At 38.2% G+C, this 22,236-nt stretch overlaps 1 protein-coding gene across 8 annotated transcripts in view; it reads right to left on the minus strand.

Moving 5' to 3' along the window:
* The window catches only part of RBMS1 (RNA binding motif single stranded interacting protein 1), a 233,202-nt gene that overhangs the window by 23,033 nt on the left and 187,933 nt on the right, over nucleotides 1-22,236 (minus strand). For all 8 annotated transcript variants that reach the window (XM_055122725.1, XM_055122731.1, XM_055122727.1 and 5 more), the window contains exons 4-6: nucleotides 18,739-18,830; nucleotides 9,042-9,199; nucleotides 6,445-6,524 (exon numbers count right to left, since the gene is read on the minus strand). In XM_055122725.1, the coding sequence (XP_054978700.1) occupies nucleotides 6,445-6,524; nucleotides 9,042-9,199; nucleotides 18,739-18,830 (330 nt within the window). The remainder of the gene's footprint in view (nucleotides 1-6,444; nucleotides 6,525-9,041; nucleotides 9,200-18,738; nucleotides 18,831-22,236) is intronic.

Consider the following 22,236-nt stretch of genomic DNA (forward strand, 5'->3'; position numbering starts at 1 on the left):
TTGCCCATTTCTCCCCCTATCTTTACAGAGTAACAATGCTTTAGATAAACATTCAGGAAATAAAATGGGTCATAAAAACCTTTGAGCAATCTCCACTCTTTTTACTAGAGTCATAATTTTTCTTCTAAACATAGCCATTTTTGGCTCCTGGCATCGGACAATGCCCTAATAATATCACCTATAAACAGAGTTATGAAATATGGCTAAGAACGGTTTCCAAACCCTGCCTGGCACATACCCAATAAAAAAATTAGAGAAGCACAGAAAGCAGATATATAGCAAGTGGGGCTACGGGCTGAAGTCCACGACAGTCCCTCACTCCCCTCACTGGAGCTCCTCTGAGGAATGGAGGGCCTTGGGAGAGACTGTAGCACACCAAGTGAGTTTAACACTGAGCCTTTAACCCGTGTGCCCCAACCCAGTGACTACATATGTTCTTCCTTTGCCCACATAGACTTCCTCATTAGTCTCAATGAATGTCACAAACAGGTCCAAGAAGAGAAAAAGAGATGGATCATCACACTGTTCCCTACAGCAGTGAACCCTTTGTGCCATGCCATGTCTCTTGCCAGGGTAAGCAGTTTGTGGAGAGATGTGGCTAAGAAGCCAAGTATGTTAGTCTTCTCAGAGACTGTATTCTTCCAGGAAAGTATAAGAAGGGCATTTTAATTTTATTTAAAAATTTTAGATAATAGGATTACAATAGGGCATTTTTTTCATCTACAGGTTTTTTTTTTTTTTTTTTAACTTTTTGGGTCACACCTGGCGATGCACAGGGGTTACTCCTGGCTCATGCACTCAGGAATTACTCCTGGTGGTGCTCGGGGGACCCTATGGGATGCTGGGAATCGAACCCAGGTTGGCTGTGTGCAAGGCAAATGCCCTACCCGCTGTGCTATTGCTCCAGCCCCTTCCTTCATCAACAGTATTTTGATTAAGTAGTGCTAGTTACTTTTCACCTTTATTTAATTAGATTGTTTCACAAGTTGGTTCTTTCATTCTGACTAGGAATCTTCTAAGTAAATCCAAATAAATGACAATGCTTCAATAACCTCAGAGAAAAATGAAGGGCTATGTGGGGAATGATTGAAGGAAGTGAGTACTGTAATTCTGTGGAGTTTTTTTTTTTACAAGAGAAACTAATATACATATCAAGAAGAATTTGCTAAAAGAAAAGTGTTTGAAAGAAAGTATGACAAGTATCAGGCACAAAATGCACAACCCATTTAAAAAGTAATTTTAGGGCAGAGATTGTCATGTGGAAAGTTGGATTTTGTGGGGGCCAGGTGGAGCATGCCTTCCTGAGTGGGGAACCCAGTCATTCTCACCCTCGGCGAGAAGAGTGCCTGCAGGAGGAATGGGAGATAAGAAGTGACAGCTCAGGATGAAGGCTGACCCTCCCTCCTGTTTAGTCATCTTAAGACTTTATTAAAATGTCACAATTAAGAGGAATTCACAAAAAATTATGGTAACTTTCATAAGTACCTTTTGGGGACTGTGGGTTTCTTTTCTGTACTTGTATCCAGTGTTAACAGTGAATTGCAAGGGATGTAAGAACCTGAATACTTGGACAGAAACTATCCTGGATAATTCTGCTTCTGCCAGATAAGCAATCAGCATCATTAAATATCCCATCCTCTGCCTATATTTGTGAGATGTTATATCTACCTAGCAATGAGCCTATATTATTAAATACTGAAGTAAAGGCTCATTCAATTTATCTTTACCTGACAATATTTTAGTTTTTAATCTGGCTCTTACTGAAGATAACTCTACACATCCCATGTTCTGGAGTGTCAGGTAATCGGGGGCAAGGAGAAGAGCAGTAATAAACATGCTGGCAGTTTAAGATATTTCTCATAGGTGCACCGAAATGGGGAGTGTATCCAAAGAATTTCAAAGTACTTTTAAATTCTGTTGTGGGTTCACAAAGCTGCTCAGGATGCGTATTTGGGAAAAAGCCAAGTTCGATGTAACCACGGTCCTTTCAGTTCCAGGCTCAAGGCAGTTCAGCCTCATAGAAAGTTATCCCAAAGAGTCGAGATTGTTGTGATGAGTTTTACATGAGGAATGCTCTTGGATATCATGGGCAGCTTTTGCTGATTTCCAGGACAAACTTAAAAATCAGACACAGCCCCGGTGGCCAAATAAATCACACTTTAGTTAGGAATCAAAACTAATGCAAAGGAAAGATAATTAAACATTGAAAAATGGCAGGGCATAAAATAAAGATCTAAAACAAAACAGGGGATGGAGTGATAGCACAGCGGGTAGGGCATTTGCCTTGCACGTGGCTGACCCGGGTTCGATTCCCAGCATCCCATAGGGTCCCCTGAGTACCGCCAGGAGTAATTCCTGAGTGCATGAGCCAGGAGTTATCCCTCTGCATCACCGGGTTTGACCCAAAAATAAATAAGTAAATCAATCACTCAATCAATCAATCAAACAAAACAAAGACAGGCTTGACTGTAAAGACCTTCACCCCATCACGATGTTCTCAGTGTGGAAGAAACTATACAGTTGCAAAGGTACAGAGAAGTTTACAATCACATGTAGTTTGCAAATCAAGCCCCCTTTTTTAACCCTTTTAATTAGATGTGCCCAATAAGATTTCAAACATATTTCATAGAAAACAGTAAAATGACAAAATCATGAAATCCTTTGGAGATATAAGGGACACTGCCCGTCCTTAGTCCCTGATACCTGAGACCCATTTCATTCAGGGTTCAGACCTGATCTTAGATCAATACATCAAAATACATGGTAAATGGGATGCATTTCCTTCCTGAACTTTCCTTGTTGCATGCAAGAGTGAGTTTAGAAAATAGAGGTCATAGGTGGGTGGCTGAACAGACCTTCACAGGGGATCCCCTTTGAGGGCACGAAAGATCGAGGGTTATAGGAGTCCCCCACATATGAAACCTCTCTCTTTTCTTGGTTGGAGAGGGAAAACATTCTATCTTCCTTTCAGCTCAAGTGTTGTGGGGAATATAAAACAGGAAGCTCTTTCAACACGACTGAGTTCGTTGGAATGCTGCACTACTAGGCCTTATACTTTATGCTCCAAACTCATGCCTGCAGGCAGTTCACGTTCACACAGACCCATGCAAACCATGTACTGTCAGGTTACAGTATTAAAGAATGAATTACAATCAGTCTGTGGCATCACACATACTTACAAATAGGGACTCTGTGAATTGAAACTAAGTTGGATACAGAAAATTGAAGTGCATCCCTAATCATAACCATCAGCCATACAGCCAAGGACAGAATCTGGATGCTATAGCAGAATAAATGCGGAACGCTTGTTACCCATGCACAGCTAGGCAATGGGAGAAAATTGAAATGTCTTCTGATTTGTAGTCAGTCACTAACATGCTTGCTGGCAAATGGGTAACACTATCTTAAATGGGGGGAATTTTATATAAAAACCAATGCATATTTGATATTGCTTAGTATGATTCAGGTACTATGCTGGGCATAATAGAAAGATAAAACTGGATTCAGTTTTGTGAAGCTTTGGGTGATATGGACTAATATGTGGAAACAGGCTGTGCCTTAAAACACAGGAGGGTGTTTTCAGGTGCTAGAGAAACAGAGTATTCCAACTAGATAAGAGGAGGCCCTGGCAGGTAGATGTGGGAGGGCTAGGTTAAAGGGAACTAGAGGGATCTGAGAAACATGGGAGGGAAGTTGGCTAGACAAGAAACAGCATAGGATGCCAGTTGGGGAGGATACATAAGACAGGGCTGTTACAGGGCATATAGTTAACACTGGTTTGAGGAACCCATCACCTTCGGCCATTGGTGTTATTCTAAGACTTTGCATCATTTCTTCTATGGGGTGAGATGTGTGTGTGGGCTCTTTTAGCAATGATGCAAAACAGAGGGCCCCACATTTTATCTAAATATCTCTGATGACTGGTAGCACTTAGTAGGCTACTGTAATAGATTAGATGACTGATTATAAGGTTACTGGGCAGTGCCAGAAGGGATAGAGAGGAGAGATTCTAGGAATAATCAAGAGGAAAAAAATAGAGATTTGAATAACTTTGTATATGAGAGATGATGGGTGGAATGGGAAGAGCGCAGGGTGATTCTATTCCGAATTTCTGACTTGGTTACACTGACTGAGGAAAGAATCCACAGGAGGCAAAACAGGAATTAGTTGTTAGGAAGGGAACTAGATGGGTTAAGAATAGCCTGAAATGCAGGAGAAAGGACAGGATGAGAGATGAATTTCTGAGTTTTCTGAATAGAAGTGGTAGGTGATGTCTTAAGAGTCGATGTAGTCATCAAAATTTTGAGCCAAGAATAGAATTCTGGGAAACAGTAATAATAAACTAGTAAATAAACTGGCCCCATGAAGAGAAGAAATTAACATAAGATGGGAAGAAAACAAGAGGAAAGGAAATCAAAGAAAGAGGGACCAGCAGAGCCTTCTGACTTGTTAGCAGGTAACTATTTTGAATTGTATTATTCCTCTACGCCACTATCTGACGCCCAAACAATTGTAGTTCTCTCAGCACCTCACAATGTGATATTATTTAGAGATACAGTCCTCAGAGTTAAAAAGGAGGTCATTGCAGTAGACTTAAATTCAATGACTAATATTCATATGAAAAGAAGAAATCTGACAGAGACAGACAAATATGGAGGGCAGATACTGTAGGGGGCAGATGCTGTAAACGACAGATGTTGTGAGGAGGTTCATGGAGAAGATGGCCAAGTACAGCCAAGAAGAGAGGGAGAGAGGCCTGGAATGGTCCTTTATTGGACCCCTCTTTGAAAGAGCCAGCCCTGCCATTACCTCAATCTTATACTTCCAGGCCCCATAAACAACATACGTTTATGTTGTTAAAGCAAATCAGCTTGACAGTTCTAGAGAATCCATACAGTAAATTTACCAGAGGAAATTTCCATAGGAGAAGCAGTAAGATGGAGAGAGCTGAGATTTGAACGGGAATTGAGGAAGTAAAAAAGTCTACATGAGAAGGAGCTAAAAATCTATGTACAGAGTTTTACCAAGTTTCAATATCACAGCAATCCAAACCAACTCAAATGCGAATAGCTTTCTAAGAAAACTGATGGTCAACAATGTACTGGCATAAAGTTCTTCATTTTGTTCAGTATATTCCAAGATTCTAAAGATGTCTATTTTTTCATAATTTTAATCCAGTTTGTATTGTTTATTTGTGCACTTTCTTCCATTTTAGGGCTGGAGCAATAGCACAGTGGGTAGGGCGTTTGCCTTGCACATGGCTGACCTGGGTTTGATTCCCCCGTCCCTCTCGAAGAACCCGGCAAGCTACCGAGAATATTGCACCCGAATGGCAGAGCCTGGTGAGCTACTCATGGCATATTCAATAAGCCAAAAACAGTAACAACAAGTCTCACAATGGAGACATTACTAGTGCCCGCTTGCACAAATCAATGAACAATGGGATGACAGTGCTACAGTGTTAGGTTTGCCAAAGATTTGTTATTAATTGGAAATAAAGGTTTTTGGTTTTGGTATGTGTGTGTGTGTGTGTGTGTGTGTGTGTGTGTGTGTGTGTGTGTGTGTGTGAGCACGCGCATGTGAAGTTAGGGGGAATTGTAAATAGCAAAAGACAGATGAAACTCTAAGAGAGAGTAGTAACTGGAATTGCAGAGTCCCAAAGGGATGGGATCATGACCCCAGTTTTGAGCCTTCTGTCCTTGTGACAAAAGAAGTTGTGGGGAAGGGAGGGTAGAAGGAAGCAGGAAATCCTGAAGAGGTACAATCACCTGTTTAGGACTTAGAGGGCCAAGGTAGGAAGTGAGCAGGTTGTTGATTCTGAGAGGAAGGGGTGAGGGATGCTTAGGGTCTTGCCAAGCTGGAGACAAATCCTACTGCATGGGTTCACTGCCTAACTGCCTGGAGCAGTAAGTTTTTTTTTTTTTTATGACCAAGAGATGGAGTACAAGGAAACTGAGGGTCACACTAACTGAATGGAGACTAGATCTGATAGAGATTCGAAAAAGAGTCAATAGAGTGAGAATAGACGGTTCTCTTGTTTTTTTTTTTTTTTTTTTCCAGATCATGTGTACTAATGATTCTGGAATGGGGAGCTCGATGTCCTTGGTCACAGCACATGGCAGAGTCATGGGAAGTGAGGGGCAAGCCCAGTGAAAGAAACAGGGCCCAACACATTGAAATCTTCTAGAATGCAGCCAGAGCTGGGGCAAAGAGCACCACAGTCCTCAACAGGTATGATTGCAGGTGACGATAAGATGGGTTAAAAGATGCTCTGATTATTAGGTCAGATAGCTCTTACCAATGTGTGCTTCTAGTCACATTCATAAACACCCAATGCCTGGAGAGGTGAATTCTAAAGAAATATACTCTAAAGAAAAAAATCGAAGGCTTCCTCCCTACCCCCTTATTGTAAAAGTCATCACATGATAAAATTTTACAACATACCAGAAACTCCAGGTGGTGTCTTAATAAATTTTCCATTAAAATGACCAATAACACCTTCGCACTTTTCTGTTGATTCCATCCTATTAATAAATAAAAACACAACACATCAATATTTAGAAATCTTAGTTTTTCATTTTTTTTTCTGTGCATGAGAATACTTTTGTGTGTGGTGTCAGGGGCCAAATCCAGAGCTTCACACACCCAAGGTAAGCACACTACCACTCAGCTACACCCCAGACCCTAGCATATATTCTTAGAGGTTTACATATGAAAACTCACAAAAGTGTGAAAAAGATAAAGTTGGGTTATCTATCTTTCATCTAACTATTATTTGTGGGCTGGAGTGATAGTACACTGGGTAAGCTTGCCCTATACAGCCAAGCGGGTTTAATATCCAGCATCACATATGGTACCCACACCCTACCAGGTATAATCCTGAGCCCAGAGCCAGCAATAAGCCCTGAGAACATCTGGGTGTGCTCCTCACCTCCCCACCCCTGCAAACAAAACAATTATTTATTTATTTACAGACTTCTATAGTAAAATAACAGATAACCACACTATACATCCTGAAACATAATCAGTTCCAGAGTATTCAAAGTCAAGCAGAGCAAATGTGTGTGTGTGTATATATATATACAGAGATTTTTTTTTTTGCTTTTTTTGGGGGGTCACACCTGGCGGTGCACAGGGGTCACTTCTGGGTCTGCACTCAGCAGTCACCCCAGCGGTGCTCAGGGGACCATATGGGATGCTGGGAATCGAACTTGGGTCTGCCGCGTGCAAGGCAAACGCCCTACTGCTGTGCTATTGCTCCGGCCTCTGATGTATATATTTTTTTAACTTGGAAAATTGTTAATACACAATAGCCTAGTTAGTCTAGTTAGTCAAGCTACTAAATAAAGAACGATTAACAGTTTAAAATTCCAGTTTATTTATTAAATAATTTCATTCATTTACTTCCTGGTACAATATATATTTTATGATTATCAATTATATAAATTATAATTTATAATTTACAATATATATTATAATTTATAAAACCTAATTTTATAATTTATTCTTCATTTGTAGATGGCTAAACACATAAGCAATATTTTTTTGGGCGGCCAAATGATCATGACTTATTTTTCTGAATGAAAAAAAAACTGAGTAATCCATTTCAAAGGTATTATAATCCTGATTACTCAGGGTTACACTTTAGTTTTAATGATTAGCAATAGTTTTCAAATAAGTTGCATTTTAGGAAAATGAAATAAACATGTTTGATCTGCTTTTAGAAGATCCCCCATAGAGGTGACAATTTTAGGAGATGAAGTCTTCTCATGATTCACCTGGGTCCTTCTCCAGTCAAAGTACACACTGGAGATAATTCACTAGCGTTCGTGACTTTGCACCAATATAATAATTTAGTAATATTATAAATCTTTTTTGGTCTAAAAAAGCAATCGATTAAAAGCCAGAATAGTACTAGATTTCGTTACCTAGCTATTTGTTGACAATGAAAATCTCATTTTGTGTCATTTTTTTTTGTAAGTAAAAGTGTCCACTACTGTGTTGGACTTCCAGTTTGTGGAATGTACAACTGTGAAACGATAATGTATATGACAGTATGATGTTTATCACCCTTCTGTCTAAAATTAATACTTCAAAACCAGTAGACATGGCCTGACATGGCATAATATTAATAGGTTCCTAAATAACGTGTTATGTAAGATCAGGTTATTGTACATAGACTTATGGGTTATAATTTTTTTTTTTGGGGGGGGAAGCACACTCAGCTGTTCCCAGGGCTTACTCCTGGCAGTGCTTGAGGAGCCATCTAAGGTTCCAGGAACTGAATCAGGGTCAGCCCTGTGCAAGGCAAGCATCCTGCCTGCTATACCATCTCACTGGCCCCTATGGAAACCAAATTAACCACTACATTGCTGTATCCTCTTCTGAGAATGGATTGAAAATATAATGAAAGAATTGAGGGCCTTGTTTGCAATATATTACTACTTAAGAAAATGTATAAAAGTTTCTAATGGGTATCACCATGGGTAGTGAGATGTGTGTGATATAATTTTTAAATTATAGTAAATATATCATTTATGTTTTAGTTTACTAATTCAATAAAATAAATTTTCATCTAATGACAAAAAGACTTACTGCAAAATATAGAATGTTCAGATTTTTATTTCTGAGGAGGTTCAGGCATATTTATCTAATTTAACAGAATATAAAAATATGTAATATTTCCTGTGCCAAGTCACCAGATATTTAATGTTCCCATGTTCAAGAATCCTGGGCCAGGGAGAAGAGTGCAGAACCCCTGTACAATCCCAGTACCACAGGGACAAAGCATCACCACATCTTTGGGCACTAGCAGTGACATGACCAACAGTGTTCCACAAGAACTGCTTGGAATCCTGTACTGAAAATAATGCTCAGAAAGTTGTAAAAAAGTTGTAGAAATGCAAACCAGTTTAGTATTTACACATAATTTAGCTTTATATCTCTACCTTAAGTTTTCTTTCCTGCTCAATTTTTATTTTCTAGGAAAGTTGTAATTGGCAATTATTATGGATGCAATAAGGTTAGAGTAGCATGCTTACCTAGCAAAGCCAACACCTCGACTTGTGCCACTGGAATCACGCAGTATCCTTGTAGATATAACTTGCCCAAATGGTTTGAGCATATTTTCAAGTTCTTGTTCATCCATGGACAGTGGCAAATTAGAAATATACAGATTGGTTGGGTCTTGTTCCTGTTGCTAAAACAGAATAAAGACCTCTGCATTAATTTTCATCATGCAGTGAAATATTTATGTGAACAAACATACTTTTATATTTAGCCATTTTCTATGCCCAGGTCCTTTATGTCATTTCTTTATTTAGTTCTGCAGTATTGGCAACTAAACCCAGCACCTCACACATAAAAGGTAAATGCTCTACTGCGGAGCTATACCCTTAGTCCTTGTTTGGTTCTTTTACAGGAGGTCATAGAACTACAGATAACTTAGTGACCTTGCACAACTGAGAAGTGTCAGAGCTGAGCCAATCTGTGCAGGTCAGACATTATCCCAGAGTCTGCTTAGCAAAGATGGAAGTGAAACAGCGCGCGGGTACTGCTGAGTTTGAGAGGATGCCCTCATGCAATCACACGCCTTAGCTGTTTGCAGTATCCCCCAAATAATCAGCTCTTTTCTGCTACAATTTTCTGGCCTCTAGTTCATGCATAGGTGGCTATTTACGCCAACAGTTCAGAGATTAGACCCAGGTCCTGGACCAAGTCAGGCCAACAGCCCTAGTAGGGCTTCACTCAGTGTTTCCTCTCTGCCCTACAACAGATTCCTTATGGCTTCTGAGATATGATCACCAATGGCAAAAGAAGAACACCTAAAAAAAATAACACACAAGAACCCTATGTGAAATGATAAAGTCTCGGCAGACTGGATTTTTAGGATCTCTGTTAAAACTGAACTTGAGTAGATAAGGGAAGGAATTCTGCTACATACTTATTGATCCAGTGACCAGAAGGGACTGAGTTACTGGAGAAGGCAGAATCAGTCCTCACCCCAAACCCAGAAGCAGCATTTTAGTAAAATCTACCAGGTGAGTCCATACACATAAAAAATTTTCAGAAACAATGATTAGATCATTTCCCACACACCTTCCCTAGTTTCATTTTTTGTTTTTGGGCCACACCCTACTGTGCTTAGGGAACACTCCTGATGGGACTCGGGGGACCAAATGGGGTGCCCTGGATTGAACCCAGGTCAGCTGCCTCTACCCATTGTAGTATCCCTCCAGCCCCGATATTCTTTTGTGGGGTAAATCAGGTGGAACCAAAGACAATTTGGTTCTTTTAATTTTGAGAACCAGAAACTACCTAAGAGCATTGTGTTTAATCCTTTGGGAAAACGTTCAGACAGCTGGACTATTTTTCTAAACAAGTTAAAATTTCACTTCTGTGACATTCGTTGTAAGCTGAGTCTGACTTTCCTTGTTTTTATTAACCATATATCTCTGCATATTGAACCACTCAATGATTTTTCCTTAAGAAGCACTATTAACAAAGACACTAATTCATATTTTAGCCCTAAGCAACAGAAGAGTATACTCTTAATTTACATTTTCAAAGCACATAGCAGTTTATGAAATACAATGTGACGTGCATGCATGTTTCAATCTGTACAAAGTCTCTACTAACAGATGTTATCTAGCATTATCTAAATCTGAAATGAGACTTGTTTTTTTTATAATCAGCAAGTAAACAATAATCTTTTATGCTACCCTTAACTTGTAACATTTAAAACAATTCAGTGTTGTAGGGAATGGCTAATCATCTGATATTCCTAAAACCAAAGACTGAGAAACTGAGCAAAAAAGATCACATCTCTATGATTTCTTCTTTCTGAAAGAGAAAGTCAGTGGTACTTTGCCTAGTCACAAAGGTATGGAGCAGAGACTCCCAGGATGTGTCGCTGATGTTAAGTCTGAGAAACAATTATGGGATTTCTAATGCTCAATAAGTTTCTGGAGCTAAAAGTGGCAATCATCTCTGCTTTTAGTGTAAATTAGATAAATTCAGTGTGGTACCACTGCTTATCTTTTGCTACCTAAAACCTCCTATTGGAAATTATACATAGTTTCTTTAATGTATAAAAATTAGAAAGTGACTTGTTTAATAAGTGCATGACAAAATGAAAAAAATAACATGAAAAAAATAACAGAAAAATATTTTAAGCACAGGGAAAAGCAAACTGTTTTAGGGATTAATGTTCTCAGATTCTTCTGTAGGAGGCTCACCAATGTCTTATTGCTGCTTTATTTCCATCACTTAATACCTCCACTAACTTGGTCCAATTAATCACACAATTCCTTGAAGGGCTTTCTTATTCTAACCTTCCAAGTTACTGAAACTTGCTTTGAATGCTAAAGATTATCTGTTCCTGCGGAAGTCTGCTCAGAACATTCTCTCTGGTGGGGTACTGAGTGCCTAATATAGCCAAGTGACGTTTACAGCCCTTGTTGGACAGCCCATTCTCTTAAAGCAATCTAGTCCAGTCTCATAAAGCAATCTGACTCCTGTCTTCCAGAAACTTATGGTTAAGTAGGGGAGACAAAAACACATAGAAATATGCCAAAGATGGGAAAGATAAGAAGATTAGGGAGGACTTTACAGAGGACAGGACAATAACTGGTGTGGGAAATTGTTCCCCTAACAGAAACCCAAGGTCGGGATAGTTCTCCTGGGAAAACAGTTTGGGTCTTATGAACAAGCAATGTGGGTTCAGGAAAAAGTAGAATAAAAGCAGTTTGGTTGTTTTAGATGTCGAAGGCATCTTAGGAAAGAGTAGCATAGGAAACTGTCATGACTTAAAGGTGATGGTTGATGGGCTATATGAAATATCTCATTGAATCTTGATGTGCATGCTGTCTTTAATGTCCGTAAACATGAACAATAACTCCCATGCTAAGAACGGGTAGGGGAGCAGTATAGTATTGAATAAATGGCCTGGATTGTGAGCACACTCATAGCTGCTCAGGTGAGTTCAGACAGATCATGTCTCATTTGTTTGTTGCATTCTCTGCAACCGAAGCCCCCAACCCCTCATCATTGGATGGAGGTTGAAAGTACCCAAACTGCTGGTTTTACTGTAGCAAATTCCCACAAGTTGGGCCTTGAACTCTCTTGAGTCTGTAACCATATGATTTGAAAGGCTATTCAATATTATTTTGTTATAGTCACTGCTCTCTAACTACTTTCACATAAGCAGTGTTAACAGCAACACTGCTTCCTGAAGAACCTATTGTCAAAGGTTGAAATGGTCTTCTAAGAGCTGCAAGCTATCCCTGAAATCTGTTTTTGATCTTTAAACAACAACAACAACAAGACAACCTAAAAAAAGGTTCTGTGAATCTTACAATCTACTCTCTACATACAAGCTTAATACATTAAACTATTTCTGATATAGCACTGCTTATGCCAGAGGCAAGTCTTCTTCATCCTGTGATTTCATGTTTCCTGGGAAAAGCTACCCTCTAAGTACTGTAGTTAGAAAACCATGAACTCAGGTACTAAGGCACTTACTTTGCATGCAGCTGTCTCTGGTTAGATCCACAGATCCACATCACTGAGTACACAGCACCACAGTGAAAAAAAAAAATAAAAGCCAAGATTGGTGGCTGGGGATGTGACCCATGGTAAAACACATATTTGAGACATGGTTTTGATCCTTGGAATCTCTGCCTGCACCCCCCCCCCAACAAAACAAAACAAAAATAAGCAAACAAAACAAAGTTATGCTCTGAACATGGGGGGAAGTTTTAGAAACAAGGAAGTGATATGATCAAACCTATCTTATAAAAAGACTTCTTCTGAATTATGTTAAATTCACAATAATGCTTGGAACACCCTAGTAAAATTTAGCAATAAAGTATTCTTTGAATCTTCGGACACAAAGGTGGCAATAATAATTTGTACATAATTTATGAAAAATACTATGGATTTTTAAAGGTACAATTACAAAAGTCTAAACAACTAATATTTTTAAATGCTCAGGACGAAGGGCTGGAGAGACAGTGTAGTGATTAGGTGCTTGACTTGCATGTTGCTCATCTGGGTTTGATCCCTAGCATCCCCTGGTCCCCCGAGCCCTACCAGGAGTAATTCCTGAGTATAGAGAAAGGAGTAAGTCCTGAACACCACTGGGGATGGCCCAAAATAATTTAAAAAAATTCAGGAAAGAATTTGTCATATGGGAAGTGTTTTTAATAGAGACGGTTATGTAGGTAACTACTCTAAATCTTAGTTGTCTCTATTAATATAAAATCCCAATTTACTTGAAAGTTTACCAATAAAAGGAAAAAAAAGTGCAAAAACCTAAATTTTAAAACTGAACTCTTGTTCATCCTCTGAAAATTAGTGAGATAGAATAGACTAAATACAGGTACTACACATTTAAAGCATTTCAATAGCAATCATGGAGCTAATGAAGTTTCTTCATTTGTGATGATCTTTAGAGCTAATCTTATTTATCTTCTGAATTGACCAAATTATCCTGCAAGCATTTCCTACAAAGTTACAATAATTAAAAAACAAAGCAAACAAAAAAACCAAGAAGCTGCTCCAAGCTGGCAGAATTAGTCCTAACAATATCTAATTCCCAAAGTTTCTATGAATTTTAATTATGTACATTCAGAGTGAATGGAACATAGAATACTTGTAGTATAAGTGGGGGTGGTTTCTGAATGAAGGTGATTTAGTCTCTTTAAAATAAGTGACAACCATAACTCTGTTTTATTACATACAATGCTGTGTCTGAAAAAACAATTACTCTGTAAATTATGGGTGGCCAAACATAAAAATAGGGCCAACGGGTCTCTTTATATCCCTAGGCATGGAAAGGGTTCAATGGCTTCTCTAACAAGTAGAAAACTAGGTCCCACATTGGCCTTGAGAGGGATAAATGGCTACTAATGTTCACTTGAGTAGAAAAGTGGGGCTTGGAGGTCCCCCGTGGTGTAAAGCACTCAGTCATCATCTGAAAGAAATTAACAAAAACCTCCCTGTGCGTGTGGAATGGTTCCTAAAATGCAAGAAAGGGACTTGGCAGGAAGACCAGACATCTGTTTTCTCTTGTACTGAATAGGTTCACCAACCAGCAGATAGCTGCTTATGGGCATGTGAATGCAAACTGATCAAAGTCTGGTAGACCTCTGAGAGGATGAAGAACTAAATATCTTTCTCATTTGACTCTGCTTGCCTATTTAATGGAGGTAGGGGAGCAAACTTAACACTAGCCAAATAATAATGTAGCGCTGACCCCCAGCAGGTCATCAGAGGTACTGCAGCAAGACCCAGTAAGTCCCTGTTAACACAGCACGAGTGTGGATTTATTTAATTTTATGCCATTTTAGCTCTTTATCTGGGTTTATTTCTCTTTCCACAGACCAAGTCCATAACTTTGAAAGTATATATCGGAGATACATGCCCTGTTTAATAGGGATGGCCTCACACCTTTGGATAAGTTTCATCAGGGAATTTGATAGAGCTGAATAAATAAATTTTGGGAAGAAGGAGTTTGGAATATTCCAGGCTTGGTGCTCTGGGGACCATGCTGTGCTGGGGATTCATCTGGGTTTGGTCATATTCAAGGCAAATACCTCAATGCCTGCTTTAAGTCTCTGGTTCTAAATATAACTTTTGTTTTTTGAGAAAGATGTGAGGGGAGAGAAACAGAGAAGTGTGTTTTTTTAAGAGTAAGCATAGGCTTCTCCGGAGTGGAAATAGGCAAGCAAAGAAACAGGCAAGCAAGTGGGAGACGTGCTTGAGGGAGAACATGGGCTTGAAGAGCAATCCCCAAAGCGTAGTTTTTTATTAATGCATCATTTTCTGTATCTGTCAAAGTTGGGATGAAAGTTTTTCTCTCATTTAATTGGTGTCTTTGATCATCCACAAAACAAACATTTAATATCTACCATATGACAGGTACCAAGTAAGGAACTAAACATTAAAACATGACTAAGAAACAATTACTATTGTCTAATGCTCTCCATTTGCATTTCAAATATTTGTGGACTCTTTTTCAACCCAGTAGCCAATATGTGAAACAACATTATATTCTTCTCATCCCTCAGATGCTCCTAATTCAATGCCCCTAAAATTATTCTCTGATTATTTAAAGCCCTTAAAATAAGTGGTAATGTAAATTTCAAAGCTCTTTTCATTGATACCTAGAGGAAAGTAAAAGGTGATGGTTACTTATCACACAACTATGACAGCTAAACCTAACCTTCTTTCAAAAATGTCTTTATGTTAACCACTTTATCCAGAGAACATACAGGAGGTACATCAAATCCTTGGTTTCATAATATAGGAAAATGAACCCCACAACATTTAAAATTTTGTAACTATTATGAAATAGTATATTTATTAAAACAAATCATTCAAGTCCAGGAAACACTATAATTCTACAGAGACCCTAAGAAATTCATAAAGCACATATTGTAGGCATAATGCCAGCAACTAAGCCTATGAATTGTTCCTTCCACAGAGAAAGGGATCATTTTTTTCCTAGAAAACTATCACAGGAAGGTCTTTAAACAGTGCTGATTTCAACCCACAGGAAAGCTGGAGTCAAAGTGTACTGCCAGTATGACATCCATCCCTAACTAAATGTACAGAAAAGACTTTTTCAAAATAAAATACATTTACTATGTGTTGCTGCTTAATATTATAGGCATTAAAAAGATGTCCCGGTAAGAGCTCATTGGTGGCTCTAGGTAAGGTCTCTGCTTTTGAGCCAAGAGACCACTCAGGAAGCTTTACTGCTGTTCCCTGGGCCTGGTGTCCAAATTCACCTAGAAGTCTAAAAGGCAAAAGGCTGACTGATACACCTATAAAAGGGATTGGAAAGTCACTACTTCCCCTCAGAGAGCTGACAAACCCACACTTGGTGGACTGGCCCAGGTTTTCGGGATGTCTTCCCATGAAGCCACTCTGAGGGGCAAGGAGGTTCCAACAGAGCAGGGCTGAGGGAGGGTCTTTGATAATCAGAAACTCAGGTTATAAGCCTAAGATTATGTTCTCTACTTGCAGTAACTTTATGGGAAGATCAAGTGAGGGTGGTGGGAGGTGGTCATGGCAGAGTATCAACAATCTCTAAGTATTTCAGGAATGAAAGTTTACTTTTCTGTTTACTTTCCTGATTGGCCAGATAAGAGGAAAGAAAATGAAGTATGTTTTCATCCTATTGCAATCTTGCTATTAGGTCAGGGCAAAGGGAAAAGTTTTAATTATGATATTCAAATATTATTTAAAAATTCAAGTATATCTGAGTATCATGATTTTTGAGAGGTCATTAAATTGTAAACAGGAATAATATGTGTAAAGGTTAACCGAAAGCCCATTTCATAGTAGTTCAAGGAGAAAAATACATATTACACATAAGCACAATCCTCAAACTCACACTTAAATATTAAGCTAACATATCAATATGCATGTGTGTACACATGTAATGTTATGCTGAGACATAAACTTTTAAAACATAGTTTATTAGAGGTGAGAAGATAGTACAGAGCTTAGGGTATGTGCAATTCTGGTTCACTTCTTTGCAGGACCTAGGTAGCACAATATGCTTGGGTTATTTAATCAAATAACCCAGTTGGCTGCAATCACCAAGAATAGAGCCCCTGAGAACAACTTAGGAGACCCCAATTCCCCCAAGTTGCTTCCTTGTAGTCAGTTGTCACAAATATTATCTTGTAGGTCATAATTTCTCTCAGCACCACTGCCAAGTTATCCAAGATATACATCCCTTTTTCTATCTTTCAGTAGTTTTCAAAATCTACTGATGTTAGGTTTCTGACATTTCAATTTGGAATGAACCTTGAGACTTTCCATATAAAACATCTTGTTTTAAATCCTGTTTATTTTGTTGTATATATGTGTAGAACTGGCTGAAAATGTATTAAAAACTTGAGATACTTTGTCAGAAAAAAAGGGAAAATAAACAGAAAGACCCAAAGTGAAAGAGGAAACAAAGGGACTTTTAGAAATTACAAGATTCATCAGAAATTCATTATACCTGCCATGGATTCCATCCAGAAGATGAGGAAGCCCCTAGCTTCACAGAATTGTTTTAATGACCTCAGAGGACAAAAATATGAATGTGTCTTAAAAGTTCTGCTTATAAAAATGTGTTGTTCATTGTTTATAGAAAAAGATTAAGCATTTCATATATCACATATAACATGGGTATTAAAAATTCACCCCAAGTGTATTATAAACCTTATATTCACTGTCTTTAAAATAATCGCACAGAGAATGGACAAATCTGAAAATCATGCTGCTTAATATTTACAGTTTCTTTAATTTCTCTGGGATTCAAGGAAATCTAAAATAGGATGCAGAATATAGTATAGTGGCTTAAAGAACCTGCCTTATGGCTGTGAGTTCAAATCTCTGATATCTCACATGTACAGAATATGGAACAAGCCACCTTGTGATCTGTAGAATCACAATAAGCTGTGTATAAGCACCTTAAAGAGGAATGTATCATCTCATTTTATAGCAGCATCAATAATGCAATGGGAGGATTAAAACAGAAAATCTAAAATATGTCCAATTCATTTAAAAGTTTACAAATATTAAGCATCAACTTTAGAAAGGTAATATGTTGATTATTTTTTTTCAATCATAGAAAATCTCCATCCTGCATCTATGTCTTTCAGTTGCCTTATGGTCTTAGCAGGTAACATATCACTTTACCAGAATCCTTTAACTTTAGTAAATCTTCTTTTCTTATGAAAACATAAATGCTTCTCCAGGAATCAGAATTATCAGGGACTAGCATAAATTACTTTTCTTTGTACGTCAAGAAGCCAGATAGTTTAAAATTGTTGATCTATTGAAAAGAATATACAAAATATCAAACTACCAAGTTACAGGCAAAAGATATTTTCTATAGCAATTCAAGAACCTCAAATGGTGAAAAAAAGTGCATGTTATGAATTTGAGCGCACTATATATACTAGGTATGATAAAACTTAAAAAGCGCGTTCTTGGATAATAAAGACTGGGTCATAAATATCAAATCAGTAATAATCTCGGGATGCTGAAAATTCATCAGAGACAAGTACCAAAAAAAGACATTGTGGAACAATTAAATAGATTTATGAATCACCAATGTCTAAAAGATGCCTGACTTGTACAGCAGCTGATGTTGCACTAAGCATGTTAAAGCATATCTATAAGTATGCTTGATACTGCATAATACATCAATCAGTCCAAACTTATTTTCTGAAGTATTTTTAAAATCATTATTTTATATGTTTTGGGGTCATACCAGCTGGTGCTCAGAGAAACACATAATGCGAGGAATAAATTTGGCAGTACCGCTCCACCCATAGTATGCGAAGTATGTAATCAAGTTCAGTGAGCTATCTCTGTGGCCCAAATTAATATTTGAGCACTGACATACAAATATATACAAAAATACAAACATATCTTTAACCTGTGAATCCCTAACTACTGTGATAAAATTGCATGCTTTCTCAATTTATGGGATTAAATAATCTGCTCTGTAAAATTTAACACATTTTCAAAATTCCTCTTCACACATAAAATTATGAGGTACAGTCTTTGGCAAAGTAGCTACTATTAAGAATGCAGAAGTATAAGCTATGTGCCCAGTAAGGTGGCTATGGGGTACAGGGGAGAATGTCACTGGTGACAGAAAAAGTGGCAGGCTGGTTCAGAACCCACACTAGGGACACCAGGCACAGCTACTGGTTCTCAACTTACCTTTGCCATTTGAGCTTGAACCCCACTAGCCTTCAGGGCAGACACAGCTTTCTGAGCTGCTGCGGGACTGTCAAAGTCGACAAAACCATAACCTGCAATGCAAAATACACGGTTTTGGAATCATGATTTTATAGCCTGTAAAAAATAAAAGAATGGCTCCATTTGGTTTCTGCTGCAGGCCACAGAATGAAAACACCAATATCTTGAGAGCCATTGGGCTTTAACAGTGGAAAGGCAGCAGCCCCCTCAAACTGCCTTTCCCTACCCTCTAACATGGGCAAGTTTCCTTTCAAAGTAAAACAAAAACAAAAGAAAACCAAATCCCTTCTTTTCCAGATCTCCTCTTCAGGGGATATTTCAGTTACTGGAATAAAGAACAAAAACATCTAATTTCCAATCAGAGTTGGTATATCTGAATTAAGTCCCTTTGAAAAGAAAAGGAATCTGCCTGCAGATACCCAAAATAGCTATATCAGCAATTCCTGCCTGGAGTCAAAAAACAAAGCAAACCAATACCCTACTAAAGAGAGCCCCCAGGCTCAGAGCTTATTTATCTGTAGCTTTACAAATATTTTTTACAAGATGGTCATCTGTTTTCCTTGGCCATGGCAAATTAAGAGTAGGAAATTAGCGGGGGAAGGAGATTGCATTGATACAAAACTAGCATATGGATGGTAGCTGGTACTGAAAATTAATAAGCAATAAAAGAGAAAAATTATATAAAGAACAGTAATTATGCAGCATAAGATCAAACAGCCCCATAAATCTTAACTGATCCCATGAGCATCATTGCATTTAAATAGGCAATCACTGATTTTTCACTGTGATAATTCTTCAAGTTATTCAGAGACAAGCAAATTATATTTTCTACATAGTTGAAAAGATCAGGATACCAGGCAAAAATACCAACAGAGGTTTCTCAGAATTCTAATCTACTTTGAAATTAATTTACAATGAATAAGAATATTTTGGAACAAAGTATTTGGAGGCTGCATAGGAGATCAGCCTCATCAATCATTTATTTATAGATCTTATCAAGAATGCCAAAAGCTGGAAGTAGTTTAAAGGTCAGTTAGTAAAATTAGTACCCAAAATACTACCTGGTCATAAAATTAAGTCATAATAAAACAGAGTAGACTATGGATTACAAAAACAGATGTTTTAGGAGAGATACATGCTAGAGCTGAAGCAACTTCCTTACATTACTTGAGATTGGACTGAAATCTGCTTAAAGTGATTTAGACAATGGAAAAATGGCCAGGCTGGAAAGAAAAGAGTAGAGGTTGACCAAGGTAAAAGCAGAAAACGCTACTCAACTATCAGATAAAAAAATTAAGTTAAATCTACTTGAGTGTTTCTAAAAATCTGCTAATGCTAATATGCAACCTTCGACAGAGACAAATACAGGCAAACATGATCACTCATACATATTTTATTGAAAGAAATTTAAGCAGGTCCAAAATGACACCTAGTTACACTGATATGATATAAAACCCACTGGCAGATATTTAAGTCTCATCCAATTCCCATGCTCAGTCTCCCGCCCCATCATGCTGCTGTCAACTAAATTATTATATCAATTTTGATGTTGTTTTAGTTATTACCCATTGAGGTATTATTAATATTGTTTGATATTTTCTTTTAGGGGCCAGGCCACAGCCTGTGTTCAGAAGACCATGTGTAATGCAAGAGATGGTGGGATGCAAGGCAAGAATGTTAACCCCTGTATTATCTCACTGGGCTCCTTTGTCTGTTATTTTCTTATTAAGTAAACTTCACAAAGGCTGCATTTTAGTTCACTGCTTACATCCTTTTCTGACCATTTCCTGCCACATAGTGATTTCATAAATCTTTGTTCAAAACAAATATAACTGGAAAGCAGGCAACATTGTGTTCTTCCAATTTTTACTATTGCCTTCTAGTGAAAAAAGACCATATACATTTGAGTTATTCAAGTTGAGTGGGTTTCATTTTATAAACTGTGTGGAGTTATTTTTGAAGGTGGGGATTTCTAAATCACACAAATGTCCTCTCCCTGAATCCCTAGGATTATTTCTCTCAGATTGCAAGACCAGAAAGAATTAATCCTGTTATTCCTACTTCCTGGATTTCCCTCGACTAAATCACGAAAATAGCTGTTTTTTTATTTTTACTTTAAATACTAGAAAACATAGGGCCAGTTTATAGTAAACTCAGTTACTTATGCTTACTTCATTTAAATCTTCGGTGTTATTAACCCTCACCTGTGTGTATGTGCGCGTGCCCATATGTACATTCTAGTCTTATATACCACTCTGAGCATCAATAATCCATTGATTAATAATGTTGCAATCAATCCTTTGGATGTTTTTGTGTCCTGAGTTATCATATATTCCTGACTTGGAAAGCATTTAAATACCTTATACTGGCTAATGTATAAAAAAAGCAGCTGAATCATAAACTTTTGATAACTGAAATACATGTTACTTAAAGCTTCTTTTTGGCTCCTAGAGTGCCAAAATATATTCTGTGACCAAAATTTGTCCTATAACTTCAAGTTTTCTTAGTTTTTATGCATAAATTTCTTTGACTTGTTAAATATATTTAAAAAATCAATATACAATAGAAGCACTCTGCCTTTAAACTAATGCTGTATAATCTCATATATCTGCACATCTCCCACCTACAAAGCACTGTAGCACTGTCATCCTATTGTTCATCAATATGCCCGAGTGGGCATCAGTAACATCTCCATTGTGAGACTTGTTGCTACTGTACTTGGCATATCGAATATGCCACAGATAGCTTGCCAGGCTCTGCTGTGCGGGTGGGATACTTTCAGTAGCTTGCTGGGCTCGCTGAGAGGGACGGAGGTATCAAACCCAGGTTGGCTGCATGTAAGGCAAACACCCTACCTGCTGTGCTACTGCTCCAGTTCTCCCACCTATATATCTTTAAGTTATTGATAACACTGGTAACAAACTATCTTTTTTATGTTGTGTTTTTGTTTTTATTTTTTGGTTTTAGGGTCACATCCAGAGTGCTCAGGGAACCCCCTATGAGCTGCTGGGGACTGAACCTGGGTTGGCCATGTGCAAGGCAAGCACTGTAAGCCAGTACTATTTATCTCAGTCCAAGCCACACTGTACTATTTCTTCCCCTATCATTTTATTTTTTTAAAACAAAAGTCTCTACAAATCCCTTCTTCTTTTTCTTTGGGGGGGGGTCACACCTGGTGAAGCACAGGGGTTACTCGTGGCTTTGCACTCAGGAATTATTCCTGGCGGTGCTCAGGGGACCATATGGAATGCTGGGAATCGAACCTGCATCGGCCTCGTGCAAGGCAAACACTCTACCCACTGTACTATTGCTCCAGCCTTACAAATCCCTTCTTGTTTATTCTCTCTTCACTCAACTGCACATCTGTTATCTACTGACCTCTATAGCTGAGAAGCCCACATAGGTCCATGACGCCTGAGAGGTATTATCATTGCTAAGACACATAAGGCAGAATGTCAT

The sequence above is a fragment of the Sorex araneus genome, chromosome X (genome assembly GCF_027595985.1).
Source record: "Sorex araneus isolate mSorAra2 chromosome X, mSorAra2.pri, whole genome shotgun sequence".
Taxonomy (NCBI): Eukaryota; Metazoa; Chordata; class Mammalia; order Eulipotyphla; family Soricidae; genus Sorex; species Sorex araneus.